At 42.1% G+C, this 16,892-nt stretch overlaps 1 protein-coding gene across 11 annotated transcripts in view; it reads right to left on the reverse strand.

The window, feature by feature from the left end:
* Positions 1–1,179: 1,179 nt before the first annotated feature.
* UBE2E1 (ubiquitin conjugating enzyme E2 E1) overlaps positions 1,180–16,892 on the reverse strand; it is a 46,005-nt gene continuing 30,292 nt past the window's right edge. For all 11 annotated transcript variants that reach the window (XM_038174720.2, XM_072033475.1, XM_027451061.3 and 8 more), the window contains 3 exons: positions 8,947–9,079; positions 2,814–2,961; positions 1,180–1,944 (listed from right to left, as the gene is read on the reverse strand). In XM_038174720.2, the coding sequence (XP_038030648.1) occupies positions 1,847–1,944; positions 2,814–2,961; positions 8,947–9,079 (379 nt within the window). In that variant the 3' untranslated portion in view covers positions 1,180–1,846. The remainder of the gene's footprint in view (positions 1,945–2,813; positions 2,962–8,946; positions 9,080–16,892) is intronic.

A 16,892-nucleotide genomic window follows, 5' to 3' on the forward strand; every position in this document is an offset into this window, starting at 1 on the left:
TAATCTCCTTCTCCCCTCTACTGTGTGAGGATGTAAGTCCCTTCCCAGAGATACTCCTGGTGTGATGTACCAGGAGTACATCACTACACACCACCAATTTTCCTAGGCTGTGCCAGACAGCTGAGGGAGCTCATACACCAAAGCAGGGCTGTGACAACCGAAGGCTGTCCAGCAGCTGAGGTTAACATACCAGTACCCACAACCACCTGACCAAGGAAGGTGATCTGTACTTAAATCACCTGGGAGCAAACTAGATCTGATCTCTTCTATAGGTAGGAAGAGAAGCATATAAAGCAAATATACACACAGTTTGAAGTACAAACATATATCTGAGAGAACAGCCGGACACATAGCACTTGGAAGAATGTCGCAACGTGAAGTACTTGCCATGTGAAAATGAATCTGTGCTTCCGGCCTTTACCTTAAGGGAGCGGTCAAAAATGCCGTATTCACAACTAACTACCCTATTGCCACACGCTTCAGTGTAAACACTATGTCTCTAGAAGATAATCTTTGTAGCTAGTTAAAGGATCTACACATTATGCTTCCTTTTTAAGGAAGGTGTCTTCTGCTGGCTTCCCCGGACACTATTCTTTCTCCTCTTTCTTGTGGGAATTGACCACTCCATTACAAAACCATGAAGACATTCTCTTCTTCCTCTTACCTCCTGCTCATTTCCCTTCCAAATCTCTTACACTCTTGCAGCCGTACTTCCAAATAATACACCACTCCTGAAAAGCCAACGCTGTGAAAACCGGAGCTAAAAAGTACCTAGCATGGATTCTGCAGCAGGTCACCTCTTCATGGGCCGTGCCAGCCTCAATAACACCTACACAGTCAGCAGATGAAAGAGTTGTCATTCATCATATACTTGTCCAGAAGTGTCTTCCCAAAACAGAGGCAGGCAGTGCTCTCACCTGCTCAGCTCCCTTGTTTTCATCCAGATTGTAATCCTTGAAGCGTACTGGGAGAGACTGTTCTGGCAAAGTGATAAACCAAGGTACTAAGCAGAAGTCTCTTCTTCTTACCTTTTTTTTTTGTTTTTAAACATCTTTTTATTAGCACAGTAACAAATGCAGACTTAAGTAGCCCACAACATACAACCAATCCACTGAGTGACTCCTATTCCACGCCTTACAGTTAAACAGCTTAAGGTATTTCACTACAGGTTGCCGTAAGTCCTGATTAAAACCTTTATTCTTTTCACAAAGATAGATTGGCTTATAAAATAATACATTAACTACTTCTCATTTCATATATGAGGCTATATATCCACCTCTCCGTATCACAGATCATGAGATGACAGTCTTTAAAAAGGATTTGTTAAATACCGATGTGCCCTCCATAGGGGAAAACAATCCTGACATCTTTTTACAAAAACAAAACAAAACAAACAAAACCCCAACCCAACCCAGAACAAAATAAACCCCCCAAACCAAAAACAAAACAAAAAGCAAAAAACAGTGTGTAGAGTCTTGAAAGGACTTTTACATAAACGCCAACATATGTACCTGTACAAAATTAAGCTGTTTTAATCTTTTGCATATTGCAAGCAAACTGAAAACCAAAGATGCCTAAGAAGTTTACATTCTTCTCGGTACTATATGTGAGCTAATATTGCTGAACTAATTACAGTCTTAAAATACACTATTCCCAACTCTAGCTGTCTACTGTAGCAAGATACCTTAAGTTACAACAACAAAATCTTAGGAAATAAAAGACTGAATAAAATCTGTTATAGAAATACCCTACTCTTTACCAGCACCCTCCCTCCCCCCACCCCTTCAAAATCATAAGCAGCTCTTTCCATCACAGACAAATAATGTAAGTTTGACAAAAATCCCATTTATGTAGCGTATCTTTTGGTCCATTGTCTGGCCATTCTGTCATGCTCTGCTCTGTTAGTCATATACTGGGTGGCAATACTTCCAACCAGGGGGTCAGCTGAAAAGAAAAAAAAAAAAAGGAACTTATTTCAGACAAGTAAAGTATAAATTTAATACAAGGGAATCACTCAAGTAGACTACATTACAATAATCTAAATATACTGAACTGTTGGTCTGTATCTTCATCAATTTATGTTTATTTATGGTGACATATCGATCTATTACTTAGTAAAGTAGGAAATGCCAATTAAAGTTTTAAAGAGTTTAAAAGACAACCATCTAATAGTTATTTTGCATTACTGAAATCTTTCACTGATCTATATATTTCAGGTTTATTTTACCTTTTCTAAAAGTGCCCGGGAGATAGTCATTGCTAACTGCTCTTGTATCAATACAAATCTTGCTTCTAGGCAAGATCAGATCACAGGGAGAGGTTTTATTTTTTCCAAAGAGATTATTTTTATTATACATAATATAGCATGAACTATGGTGCTTTACTCATCTTTTATAGACGTAAATAGAAATATAACCCCTAGAATTGACTTTGTAAGGCACGGCATATCTCTTTTAACTGGTGTAGATAACGGGTGGGGTTAGAGAAGCCGAGGACTACCTTTGGCATTGCTGGTTGCTGGTTTTAAATAGATGCTAGCAAGTAAAAGGCTAACCTACTGGTTTTCAGACCTGTGCTTGTGACTTTTACAGCTGTTACCAAATTACTGCACTTCTACAGAGCAGCAAAGCGTCTTTAACCCTTACCCAAAACCAGAGGTGGTTTAGCAGGGGAAGGAGCTGTCGCCTCCAGGAGGAGAGCCGGTGACTACCTGCAGCCCCTCTCCTCACTACCCGGGCAGAAGCCACCAAGGCACGATGAGGGACGAGTTACTTTGATGGAGGGCGGGCTGCAAGGCAGCAGGTGGGGCTTACCCGGGTTGCAGTCTGTGAGGAGGGAGCAGATGGAGAGGAGGACTTTAGAAATGGTTAATGCTGGGCTCCAGTTGTCTTTTAAAATGTCCAGGCAGATGACGCCTTGGCTGTTGATGTTACAGTGATAGATCCTTGTCCGGAACGTTACCTGCAAGAAACAGCCATTAGACGGAGTGCTAGCGTGACCTGCCGCCACATGCCATGTGGCAGTAAGCGACACCGGCCGTAATTCTGATTTGACAGCCAGCAAAAACTGATGTGGAGAGGAAAAATCAAATAAAAAACCCAACAACAGCGCCCGGCCGCCGAGCCCAGGCCTTGCCTCCAACGGGCCGGGCCGGGTCCCCGTGCCGCCGGTGCCCTCTGGCGGCCATGGGCGAGATCACAGCCGGGGTCGGGCCTACCCCGAGGAGGGCACCGGCCCTGCTCCTCTCTTCCCTGTCCTCGTCCCTTCCCGAGTGGCCTCTGCTGCCTCTGCTCCCCTCACAGCTTTCCCTGACGAGTTCTGGATTTCAGTTTCCTTCCCTCTGAGTGACTTGCCGGGGCCCTCAGGACACACGGGGCTGTCTCGGCATGTCTGAGCAAAGACTCAGAAACGATAACACATCTACAACGCCCCTGCAAAGCAATGACCACGATCCCTACCTCGTGTGCTTTCAGTCACTGTGAAACCCAGCTTTTATTTTCCCCTTTAGTTATTACTAGCTTTTATCTTTCTGCTCACAGCAGTAGAGGGCCCTGGTGCTTTAACACCAACAAATTTCTCCCCGTGGGTTCCCAAACACTTGTAAAAACCTCCAGTTAGGGCAGGGTGCTGTGGAGCCACGGCTCCTCTCGCTTCTCAGAGCTCGCCCCGTTCAGCCCCGTCATTTGGGTTTTATTATTTTCAAAAATGGGAGACGTGAATGAAGCGGGCAGCGTGCCACAGAAGTTATCCGAAAGGGAAACAAAAGCACCGCACGACATTGCAGGGGAACACAATGCGACCTGCAGAAAGGCCTCATTCCGACTCGCTGGATGAACACCGACAACAAATTTGGTGGCACTTGCATGAATCAGGATTATCTGCGTGAATAAAGGTTGTCGGGTTCATGCCCTAAATCCTCAGAATTTGTCAGCTATCCACACCCACAAATTTTACTGTCTGTTTATAGGTCACAAGGGTATTTGCGAAACACATTTGGTAAGTGTGTGGTACAACAAGAACACCACACTGGTACTTTCCCTGGAGATTAGACCGGCCCACACATAAAAGTTGCCAGTCAACCCTCTTTTTATTTTTTATTCTACAGTCTTTCTGATGCAAAAATTTGGCTCGTGACCCTCTTTCTCCCAGGCTCCGGGGGCAGGCGTGGGCTGGGGTTACACAGCTACAACACTCCAGTGCCCCTCTTTTTGTCCTGCATCTGTGCGCCGTTTGCAGGCACGCTCCCGACGCACGGAGCGCTCCAGCTATTTTTGGTCTCAGACTCGCAACTGCAGTTACTTGTCACACAGGAGACACCCACACTGCACACTTCGGGAGACTTTCTGCTTTGCTCCTTGCAAGTTGCTTGGATTTTAGATTAAAGCAGGGAAGAAAAAAAAAAAAAGAACTACACACACACACATACAAACTCCCAAATCCCCACACTTTTGCACATTATGGGTGGGAATAGCAAAATTTCTGTAAGAGAGCAAAGACATGTTTGCCTCCCACACCTTCTGCAACAAGCTGCAGCTCCAAACCCAAGAAGCCCTGCTGCTGTCTATACAGAGGACCTCCAAGGCAGGTGAGATGCCAAAGCAATGTTTGTTTCTGGGATCATCTAATCCTTGTTGGAAGAGCAGCAATGACTCCCTACAGTTGTGTAGAAGTCAATACATATCAGCTCAAACAGAGGGCAGATGTGTCTCTGTGACACCTGCCCTTTACTTTAAGGCAAAAGTGAAGTTTGTGGCATTTGCAGTTGCTGGCAACGGCTCTGCCTTTATTTCCCATCTCTCAGCCCAGCCCACTACTTGCTCGCTATTTGATCTGCAGCTTTGGTCCCCTTCCAAGAAGGCTTCTAAATGTAGGTGAGGTAATAATTTTAACAGATTAAACACTTCCAGGACAGGAAGCATGGAGTATTTCCAAGTTGATACAATAAGGACCAAATTAACAGGGAGGTCAAGCGTTCTAGTTTGTAAAGACAGAAAGTTGTTAATCCTGATTCTGAGCACAAAAGCCAAATATTCAATATTGCAGAAGGCTCTCTCTTTAGACAGTCTCTCAGTCCAGTTAACTAAAAACTGATATGTATTAAAAAAATTACAAATCATATTTGCCTCTAGGAATTAGACTTGCTTTTAAAATTTATTTTATTAGTAGTTGGGAAGGAGAAGAAAGAGAGAAAGAAAGAAAACTCCCACATATTTGCAGAACAGCCTGATTCCTAAAGGAACCATAAGATACAATTCTTAAGGATTATACTCATGGCACCAAAATTGGTTTTCTCCAGATCTCTCCTGTGAGCTGTGCCTAACCAAAGCACTGTGGGAAAAATTGAAATTTGTTTTCACTTAAGCAGCAAGTCAGAACTGGGATGGTGTTAGACACATGTAGTCCAGCTGTTTGCCATTTGCAATTTTTGCTGATGGTACAAAAGCCAGCCATGCAGGGAACCCAAGTGGAGCCAGAAGAGGGGGGAGGAATTGCAGACCTGCTTAAAAATGAAACAAAATAACGCTTAAAGTAAATGTTAATTACACCTTAAAGAGGAAAAAAGAAAAAAGAAAAAACCCACTACCACAAACAATAACAGAAAAACCTCATGTAACTAGCAGATTCAGATCAAAACTGGGAGAAACTGAGTTACTTAGAAGGTACTGTAATGTATTCAGGGTCAAGAGAGCAGCACGTGGAAGAGCACAAAAACACAGAGTAACGGAACAATCTTTTGGAAATGTCCCACCTGAGATTACATTAATGCAGTAACTACAGAATTAAGCTCAGTATTTGAAAAGACAAAGAAGCCAATCTCAACCTTACCCTGAAGAGATAGCAGAGGTTAATTTACACAAGCGGTAAAATGGGGGTGGGGGGAAGGAAGTGGTTAGAGGTTATTAATACAAATGATCAAAGCGCACACCAGGTCAACACAAGCTACTGTTTTCACCTCAATAAATAAAATCTAACCAAACTATAATGCAACTCTTGGGAAAACATGCAGTATAATAGTACAAAAGAATAGCAGTCAGCTTGAGGACTAGATACTGAACTCTTAAATTCTAATTATTTTTGTTTATTGGATTCTCCCGAAGCCAGGCCCACCCAGCATGTGCCCAACTCAATTGCTATCTGAAACATAAAGGCAAAACCAGAATACCACATAAAATGCAAAAAACATGAAAGCAGAGAAGAGATTAACGCTAACATCTTCAAAGTGTTGTATGGAATGCTTAATAAATGTAAACGAACTCCATTATTCACTGTTAGGACAAGGGAGAGAATATTTGTCCTTGTCTCAGGGCTTCTCCCACTGAAGTACTGCTGTACAATGCATTTCCAAGTCAAATTTTAAGACCTTTAATTTCTCCAGCCTCAAGTACAGTAGTGCACTTCTCTTTATCCTTCCCAGAATGTGTCTTTATCACTTCTGGCATGGGCTCTCTGGCTTTCCTGTGGCAGCATCCTTCCCCAGAAGTTTGCCCCAACAGATTCTCTAGCATACTGAATCAAAACCTCAGTTTGAGCTGTACTCAGCCCACGAAGGCTGCACCTACATACCCTTCAACACACATCTCTAGGATGCTTGTCAAGCACGTGACGTTTGTCAATACCGGCTATGCCTCAGGACCTTCTCTTACTCCTATTCCTATGGGACTGGCAGCTTGTCAGGATGACCAGTTTCTTCTTACTTTTTTTATAAAAGGTAAATCCTTTGCTGAGACTTCATTTTCAAGTTATAAAATGCATTCTGCTATGGGCTGCCCACAGAAGGGACTGTCCTGAGAATTACAGAGCACTTAGTGAGGCAGTAGAGGTTTTCTTCCACCTCTCTTTCAAGGCTTACTGAGGAAGGAAGATTCAAAGTGAACTAGTCCTTTCACTCTAGATGACCTCTGAAAAGATGAAGCTAAGTCTTTTGAAGCAGCCTTTGACAATTTTACTACCCTACTAGTGTTCTGTCATCAAAATGATCTACTGTGTTTTGTTTCAACTATTTCTTCACCTCTTGTCCTAAAAGACAAAAATATAGGAAGCCTGTGGTAATCACCTTAGTCCTACCACTTCCAAATGACCTACAAGCAGTATTTATCAATTACAGCAATCAGCTGGGCAACGTGAAATCAACAAATTAGTAGGAAGGATGCAGGAGCAGTATGATGATTATATTTTCCACATCATCATCAACACCCATGCTAACACAGGAGACGCTGTAAGAATCCAGTAAAGTTTTTTTCTTTAAATTTGAAATACTCAAGTAGCACAAGTACATTCTTAGACTACTGCTATGCTTTCTGCTACATCACATCTCAACGTGGCTGAAGCGACGTGTATTTTATTTGCATACATACATGTGGTTTGTAAACCAGTTTGGACCCTGATAGATGAAAGACTCCATTCAAATGCAACTCTGCTACAATATAATGAATCTCCATTAAACTAGTCTTTTAAGGACTCAATAAGCAACACCTTTTTTTTGTTGTTGTTTCGTTTTGTTTTAATCCCACAAAAAAAAAAAGGTATTTATTTATTTATTTTGTTTTGTTTTTAATCTTTAATAAAGACAAAGAAATCCCCATCAGAGGCTCAGAGCAGAAAGCAGGGCTGAGCTGGGATGACAAAACTGTAACTTCAGTTTTGCGTCAGAGAACTTCACACTTAGGGCTTTCTCGATACTATTGGTAGTTACTGTAAGGTCTGTTAAAGCATCAGGCTTTTGACTTGTAGTGCAGGAAGCAAAGATATTGCAAAGCGTACATGGGAAGGTAGAAGCTCCCTCTTCAAATGCTTACTGGGCTCATGACACGAGATACTGCACATAGGCACCTGGACTAAATTATACAATACAAACCAATTAAAACTAAAATAGTAAAAAAATTATTCTGAACTGAGTTCAACTTTAACACAAGACACAAGAGAAGTATCTGTGCTGTCAAAGAGTCTCCAAAGAAGGACGGACAGGTGTCCAGAAGAAAAATCACTAGTCCCAAGGTAGACCATGCTGTTTGTGAATCAAAGTCTTAACTTAGGGGTGGGATTTAAGGTCCTGTTGATACTACTACAAACTCTGTAGTTACGCCACCAAGAACAGACAAACATTTTGTTCCCTTCATTTGGGAAGCTTGCGTTAATTTTGCCTGTATGACCAAACAGCACAGTCTCCACTGAGATGGACTGATGGCCTGAAGTATGACAGCAAGTCCTTCCTACTGCGCAACAGACTGAAGTCTTTGAAGATGGGGCAGTCATTGGTGTTTACCTTTTCGCTGCAACTACTTTTAAGTAGAAAGTTAAACATGCACACAAATGCTTTCAGATACGAGGCAAACATGAAGTGTATATACAACCACCTCTTCTTGTAATCCAACACTCTTCCTCTGGCCAAGTATGTGAACCACAAGATAACATTCACTTGCACTGGTATTTGCCTTGTGGCATTAGAACACAACAGTGCTGGCACCTAAGAGCTTCACAAATACAACACACCTACAGCAAAAGTTTGTTACTGTACAAGTAAGTGAGCAACGCAAGCACCCAACAAAACGAAAAAAGTCAAATACTACTTTAGCGGCCAAAACACACAAACCCATAATGCCAATGGTAACTCAGTGCTTTGAGAAACAAGTATTTGTATTCTTTTCCCTCTCCCCAAGTTTATTTACTTTTCAGTTCCTCAGGCCTGTCCTGATACTGATGCTAATTGCTTAGGATCTCTTATAAACAGAAACAGGGAAAAAGAAAACAAGGTCTAAAGTAGCGACCAAGTGGATCGGAAAAGCCATTAACATTAGCTAACAGAAACCAGTGTAATATCTGAAGTGAGCTTAAATTTGGTCTTAAAGAAGACTGGCTTTCAAATGGGCTGCATTCCATTAACGCTGCCTGTTACTGGACGGTTTGTTGAGCATACATAACATAAGATATCAATTACAGGTCTCTTACCTTTGGAGGCTTGAAAGGATATTCTGGTGTAAAGGTGATATCAAGGAAGAAAACCCCTCCCTCGTAGACAGAGCCTGGAGGTCCTAGGATGGTTGATCTCCATTCATAGATGTTATCACCTTTGGGGCCAGCGCTAAGAAATAAAACAAAAAACAAAACAAAACACAGATGTTTTAAGAATATTACCACTGTTCAAATAAATATGACCTCTTGCACTCACAAAGTATGATATGGAAAAATGTTTTCAATGCCACACTTCATACACCACCTGAAGTAAAGATAGTGATTAAAAGTAGATTGAATGCTTCCAGAACCTCAGAAATCTTATCTGGACTCATCAGTGTTTCAGGCTTCTTAGCAAAGCTCAGAAATTAGAGGTGGGGTTTTTCATCTTCTCTCACTTGACATTTATAAACCAGCACTGCCCAGAACTCCCCCTGAAAAAGCTACACAGTCTCAATGCAACAGAAAACCTTAGTTTCAAAGAACAAATTCCAGTGTATTTCAGAAATGACTGCTCCAGCTCAGCCTTGATAAAACTGCACCACATCAAAGACCATACCAAATAAATGAAGGACTTATGTTGATTCTATAAAACATGTGTGTTCTTCAAGATTAAAATATCTTCCTGTATTATTCCGAAACCATGGCTCACTGTATAATTATTGAAGCCAAATATATGATGATACTCTTACATGTCAGAATTTTCTATACTTGTATCGTTTTGCTACACTGACTTCTAAAACGAAACCACCTGAACTCGCCCCTTCAACACTGCATTACATCCCCCCTTTGTGAGGGGGGATTAAAATCACCACGTCAAATTGAAACACTGCTTTCCCAAATCAGTTTTATCTAATTCTAGGTTCTCCCTAACCTATCAGCGGCTCACAAAGAGCAGTACAAAAGGTGTTGCAGAACATGAACGTCTGCGTGTTGAAAAATTAGTTTTACTGAAGTCCTCAGACACCTGTATTCTGTAGCGTGCCATATGTCACTGAGTATTTCTAAGTACAGCTCAACCTATAAAGCCATTAATGGTTTAGGACTCCATTGCTACCTCTTTCTTCCTGTGCTGCTGTGGTAGTATTTTATGTTAGATGCTAGAGCTGAAAACTCCCTTTGCATAAAGGGAGGTGCTGACACAGCTTTTTCCATCGTGGATGCACTATAACTTCAGAAATCTCTCCTCTCCTTTTTCTGTAAGGGCACGGATTTTACATCCCTGGTACAACAAAATCAGCCTTGCTTTTCTCTCCTTGTTCTTTTAACAAGGCTAATAAAAGACAGAATGATTAAAATAAAGAAAAAGGCTCTTTTCATATCATAACAATCATGGAGAACACTGCTTAAGAAGGAAGGCAATCCAATAAATTGAATATATACACGATGATATGCATTTGATTAATGTGAAAGGAACCAGAGTAATTGCTAGGTGCTAGTAGCAGTGTTACAAATAGACATATGATTACAAAAACAAATTCTCAACATAACAACCGGGATCAGAGAGATGCTTTTTTTCTTGCTTTTTGCAGAACTGGTGAACACGTTCTTGACAGATCAGGGGAGAGAAAGGAAGTTAGTTCTATTATCAAACCTCTACAATTTTATTTCCAGATTAAACAAATAAAAAGTTAACAGCATTTTGATGCCAATTGCTTCGACAATAATGAATTTATGACTGAAAGTGTGCTTCCAGTAGAGGGAAAGCACATAAGGAATGCAGTAAAGGTAGACGGGATCTCTGCAAAGTGATGTGCCATCCACTGGGGAAAGATTTCTCTCACTGGAGCGCAAAACCTCGCACAGCTCAAGATCCGTACTAAATTAAAGTAAAAGCCATTCCATCCTGAACACTCCTGGCATCCTGCTCCACCTTAACGACTTGTCCCCATCCTGTGCAGGTCTATATATTTGGGCGCTCAGTGCTCTCCAGCTACCACTTGTGCAATAGGCTGGAATAGCACCATTTTCCAACAGGAAGCTCTACCTCTTGAAAGACACCAGCTTAACTGTGAAAACTTACTGAAAAGGACTCCCTGAGGCACCCTTAGCCTCCACTCCGAGGAATCACCTCTTTATGCATGTATTAGCAACCTGCTGACATGCTGTCATTGCTCCAAGTTGCACCAGCGATCATCCTCCCCTCCCTCCCTAAAGATGGAGCTACTGAACCGAGCAGGTACTTGAGCTTTGTTAGCACCAATTTGCTGCTGGAATTTATATCACAAAAGCTGCCAACTGGGAGCACTTCAGCATTCAAGAAATGTGATGTGTGATTAGCACTGAATACAGCCCTCTGAACCAATAAGAAATATTTCAACAGTTTTTGCGTTTTATTCCCAGCTTCAACCCAAAGGACTGTCAATAAAAGAAATCCCACAGATGTAAAAAAAAAAAATTATATATTATTATTTATAATAGTCTTAGAAATCTCTTCTATCCTATTAGGTTTCCAATTAGAGCTATCACTGCATGCAAGTAATATACTGCTAGACCTCCCTATTAAAAGAGAGCAACATCTTTGTAAGACATCAGTAGGCTTTAACAGTGATGTACTAAGCTTACCTTTTAAGCTTTTCATAATTCAATTAACACAGTGAAATAGCTGTAGATGTCCAATTTTTCCTTTAACATTGATTTCTTATAAAGGAAAGACTGAAAGAGGAAGATGCAAGTCAGCTTCCGAGTGCGCTATTGCTTGAGTTTAAATTGGGATTAGGTAATATCAAGCAGCTCAAGACGACCTAGTCTTAATAGAAATGCGATGATACTGGACTATAGCCTAAGTGCAGCGGCATTAACTTTTTGTGGAGATATAAAAACTGTCAAAGGTTAAAGATTACATCCTTTGTTTAAAATCCTTGCAATTATCTGCTTCAAAAAGAAATCCACTGATGCATAGATACAGCGCTCGCAGACACAGCTGCCACGTTCCCTGATGTGTGTTACTGCTGTTCAAATTAAGTGTCTAGATCTGCTAATGCAACATTTTGAAGCTGTCCAATGCATGACCATTGGGAAGATAATTTTAACCAATTACATAGAAATTGTTTCCATTGCAAGACAAGAGCATGAAAGCAACAGCTCTCTGTATTGAACTCAACAGCCCACAACCTCTTCACTTTCAAGGAAAGAAATGAAAGAAATGAAGTCTGGTAATGCAGACCAAATAATGGCATGCAAAAGAAAACTTGGAAAAAAAAAAAAAAAGACAATGCCACCAACCCATCATTATATTATCTTGTGGCATGTGTTACAGAGTGCAGGTGGACATCTGTCTTTCCCGGAAAAACAGTGGTACACACGGTGAAGTGGCACTGTACTCTCTGTTTCTCATCATTCCCAAGTTGCTGCTAGCTTGTCCTCTGGTGATGTTACAACATTAACGCCCATAAGAAACCAGCCAGTGCAAAGGTAGCGTTTGGTCAAGGACCAACTTTCCAAGTCCAGAAGCAGCAGTCTAACTAAGCACTGCCTGTCAACACAAGGCAGAGAGAAACTCTAGGCACACACGAGACCAAATCCAAAGTCCTGCCTGGGCAAAGTCCCAACAAACCTCGTGTCACTTCGGAAAAACCTCATCGTGCTCTGCCTCCCTTTGCTGGCAGGTGCCATGCCCTCTCTCCATGTAAAAACCAAGCAGGTAAATTAGAAATGCCTGCAGCAGAGGCTAGGAAGCAGAATATAGCTAAGTGGGCTCTATACTTGGATGCCTTGTGCTAGAGAGGGAGAACAGCAATTTTAAACAGAGGACTCTGCCTCAGAGATTCAGCATCCAAGGAGAAAACACACACGTCTACTTTTCATGTATTGAAAGGGCTGAAGTGACAGATAGGGTAGGCTGCAAGAACAGCCAGCCTATTTTTTTTTTTTTTTTGTGTTAAGTAGGTCTTGTAAAAATTCCACCTCTAGCCCTTGTTACAGGATATTTTGTGCACACAAGCTTACCTCCTCTGTGCAGGCATCCTGGGCAACCACCCCAAGTATGCCTATGGCACGGAGGGAAAGCAGGATTTTCTGGTGCTCACCACATATTGCTAATGTATGAAAATCCCTGGGAACACACTGCTGACATTCTCCTGGAAAGTCCCAGGAAGAAGTGACTCAGAAAGAGCCTACTGTTTACATCAATTTTTGGAAACTACCTAGTCCTTTCTAGGAGCTCACCAAACGATAATATAACCTTTTCCTCTAGCAAAAATGTACTCCAGTGAATACTCCAGTTCCTCTTCCTTGAAACACAGAAGGCACGCAATAGCAGATCACTGTAGTGATAGCATCAGGCTGTGAATCAAAATCAAGCAATGCTACAGACACACTAGGCTAATACCCCAATATACCAAAGAAGGGTATGCTCCTTGTCTAAGGAAACTAATTTAACCAAGTAATTTTAAATGCCAGGGATGGCCTTTCATCAGGATGATGAGAAGTGCAATTTCATGGCATGCTGAGGTAAATACCAGCTAATGAAAAACTACATGTTTCAGTTAAAACCACAAGCAACAGACCCATGAACTCATGCTCCAGCTACTCTGTATCCCTAGATTCTATTTTTGAGGTTATTTTGCCCTGAACAGGAAGAGTCTGATGCAAGTAACTGAGCTGTTTTGAAGTTGCACACTTGTGGAAAATAAATATAATTTCCAAAAACCCTGTCAGCATGACCTTTTCCAATGGACTTAGCTCAAATGGGGGACAAAGCAGTCATTGGTCCCAGCCAGCATGGGTTTGTGAAGGGTAGGTCCTGCCTAACTAACCTGATTTCCTTTTATGATAAGATCACCCGTATGGTGGACCAAGGGAAACCAGCTGATGTGATTTTTTTGGACTTCAGCAAGGCTTTTGACACGGTTTCCCGTAGGATCCTACTGGACAAAATGTCCAGCATACAGCTAAATAAAAACATGATACGATGGGTGAGCAATTGGCTAACGGGCAGGGCCCAAAGAGTTATGGTGAATGGGGCTGCGTCAGGCTGGCGGGCGGTCACCAGTGGGGTCCCTCAAGGCTCCATTTTAGGGCCGGTACTTTTCAATATTTTTATAAACGATCTGGATGTAGGAATAGAAGGCATTTTGAGCAAGTTTGCTGATGACACCAAACTTGGAGGAGTTGTGGACTCGAATGAGGGTGGAAAGGCCTTGCAGAGGGATCTGGATAGGTTGGAGAGCTGGGCGATCGCCAACCGCATGAAGTTCAATAAGAGCAAGTGCCGGGTCCTGCACCTGGGACGGGGAAACCCTGGCTGCACGTACAGACTGGGCGATGAGACGCTGGAGAGCAGCCTAGAAGAGAGGGATCTGGGGGTCGTGGTAGACAGCAAGTTGAATATGAGCCGGCAGTGTGCCCTGGCAGCCAGGAGGGCCAACCGTGTCCTGGGGTGCATCAAGCACGGCATCGCTAGTAGGTCAAGGGAGGTGATTGTCCCGCTCTACTCTGCGCTGGTGCGGCCTCACCTCGAGTACTGTGTGCAGTTCTGGGCACCACAGTATAAAAAGGACATGAAACTGTTGGAGAGTGTCCAGAGGAGGGCTACGAAGATGGTGAAAGGCCTGGAGGGGAAGACGTACGAGGAACGGCTGAGGGCACTGGGCCTGTTCAGCCTGGAGAAGAGGAGGCTGAGGGGAGACCTCATCGCAGTCTACAACTTCCTCGTAAGGGGGTGTCGAGAGGCAGGAGACCTTTTCTCCATTAACACCAGCGACAGGACCCGCGGGAATGGAGTTAAGCTGAGGCAGGGGAAGTTTAGGCTGGACATCAGGAAGGGGTTCTTCACAGAGAGAGTGGTTGCACACTGGAACAGGCTCCCCAGGGAAGTGGTCACTGCACCGAGCCTGACTGAATTTAAGAAGAGATTGGACTGTGCACTTAGTCACATGGTCTGAACTTGGGTAGACCTGTGCGCTGTTAAGAGTTGGACTTGATGATCCTTAAGGGTCCCTTCCAACTCAGGATATTCTATGATTCTATGATTCTATGATTCAAATGAGAAAACAAAAAATATACTAACAGCACATAGGGCAGAGAGCACAGTGATCCCCAACATAAAGCTGCTCCAGCACTAACCAAAAGCAACATTTGATTTGGTTTTGGCTGTTTTATTTTGTAGCTAAGCAGCTGCAAATAACTGAACATGGAAGTGCATCTCAATGGTCACAGGTTCATCACCTTACTGGACAGCTTTAGGAAATATCTCGTTGACTATTGGAAGGTCTTTTTCTTTTTTCCCTTCTCCTTGAAGATGCAAGCCCAAAATGTATTAAAGATTTTGGCTAGGTTGCTTATGGGAAGGAAGCATGACATTCTTACACAAAGTTCTGGTGCTCCTTGATTTTCCCTCCTAATCCACCACATTCCTGCCCTCACTGGAAAATTGCCCTTCCTGGAAGTCCACCACAAGGGTCCATGCTGGGATTGCTAATCTACATTGCTAGGCAGAAACTGGTGCAGGGATTGCAGAAGCCTTGGATCACCAGGGGAGGCACGCTCAGGGTTCCAGAAGGAAGCAGGGCAGCTAGTCTAGTGTGGCCAGTGAAAAACAAACATTTACAAAATCTCTTATTCAAATAAATTTTGCTCTATGTATCCTTAATCAATCTGTGTTGAAATTGAGAATGCCAAAGAACAACATTAAAAACAAACGAACAAGTAAAGAGCTAATCCTTTGGCCACAATGGTACTACAAAAACTTTGCATTAATGCAGACATAATTTTTAATAATAAATCGTCACTTCTTACGCATTCTTTATCTACTAAAATGTATTATCATTATTGTTTTTATTACTATAGCATGGAGACACTCCATTCACAGAAAGGACCCCACTATGCTAAGCATGCTGCAGTGCAAAATCCAAAGACACTTGTATGCAACTTACTGAGGTTTTTCAATTATAAAATCAACATTAAAGCATCACAAAGCTATTAGGAAGAAATCTGACTAAACAAGACAGAAGTAGTTAAAATGGTAGCCTGGGCCATCCATTTAATTGCCATTTTTTGGCAATGTGGCAAAAATTGCCGTATTTCAAACTGGGATACAATTTTTCTGCCTCCATTTTTAGCCAAAGAAATGAAACAAAAGGAAGAGGGGAAAAAATAACACAACAAAACTCTTCCTGGGCAACCATGGAGAGTGAATGGTAACATACCAAATTACCACGTGACTGTGTGAATCACAGTGATATTTCTATTTTTGCCCACTGTTACTACACACAGCCAAGCTGCTCCTCTCTATTAAGATCAGCTGAAAATGATGGATTGACCATAGGTGAAATGTCTATGAGCTCAATGAGAGGCATGGAGAAAAAGGAGTTGGGGGAAAAAGTTGTGGCTGGTTGCAATTAAAACACAAGAAGGCAGCGAAAGAGGGAAAGGAGAGGTAAATGAGCAAAGGTGGAACATTCTGCGGCAACAGCGATCCAACCTACAAAACTTAATTCTCCTTCTAAGGCATGTTCAAGGGCATGTTTTTCAAGTACAAAGCAGTAAATAATATTATTTTTGCTGTAATTCATTGAAGTTCCTGTATTCCCGGTCTTGAATTTAAAATGGCAGTCACAATATTATTGCACACAAGTAAGTGCCTTACAAATCCCAGCACATTTCCAACAGAAAAGAGCATGCACAACATTGCTGTTTTAGCATCTGGGAAAGCTTTTCCCTTAAGTATCAGGCTAATGTAAAGCTGGGGAAGGGGGGTTGAAAAATTGCACATAATTTGCACAAAGCTTAAATTGGAGGATAAACTGTGCAGCGAATTACACTCTTATGAGGTTAAAAACGGAACTAAATAACTAAATAGCTCTGATAACGGAGCTGATAAGGTGTTAGGCAGGGATCTATGAGACTTCAAGGAAACCTGTTTCAAGGGGACTTCTTTGGAGAAAAAAGAGTAGGTTTTCCTGTTTATATTAAACACAAAACAAAAACAAACTTGGCAACAA

This window comes from Anas platyrhynchos, chromosome 2 (assembly GCF_047663525.1).
Source record: "Anas platyrhynchos isolate ZD024472 breed Pekin duck chromosome 2, IASCAAS_PekinDuck_T2T, whole genome shotgun sequence".
Lineage (NCBI taxonomy): Eukaryota > Metazoa > Chordata > Aves > Anseriformes > Anatidae > Anas > Anas platyrhynchos.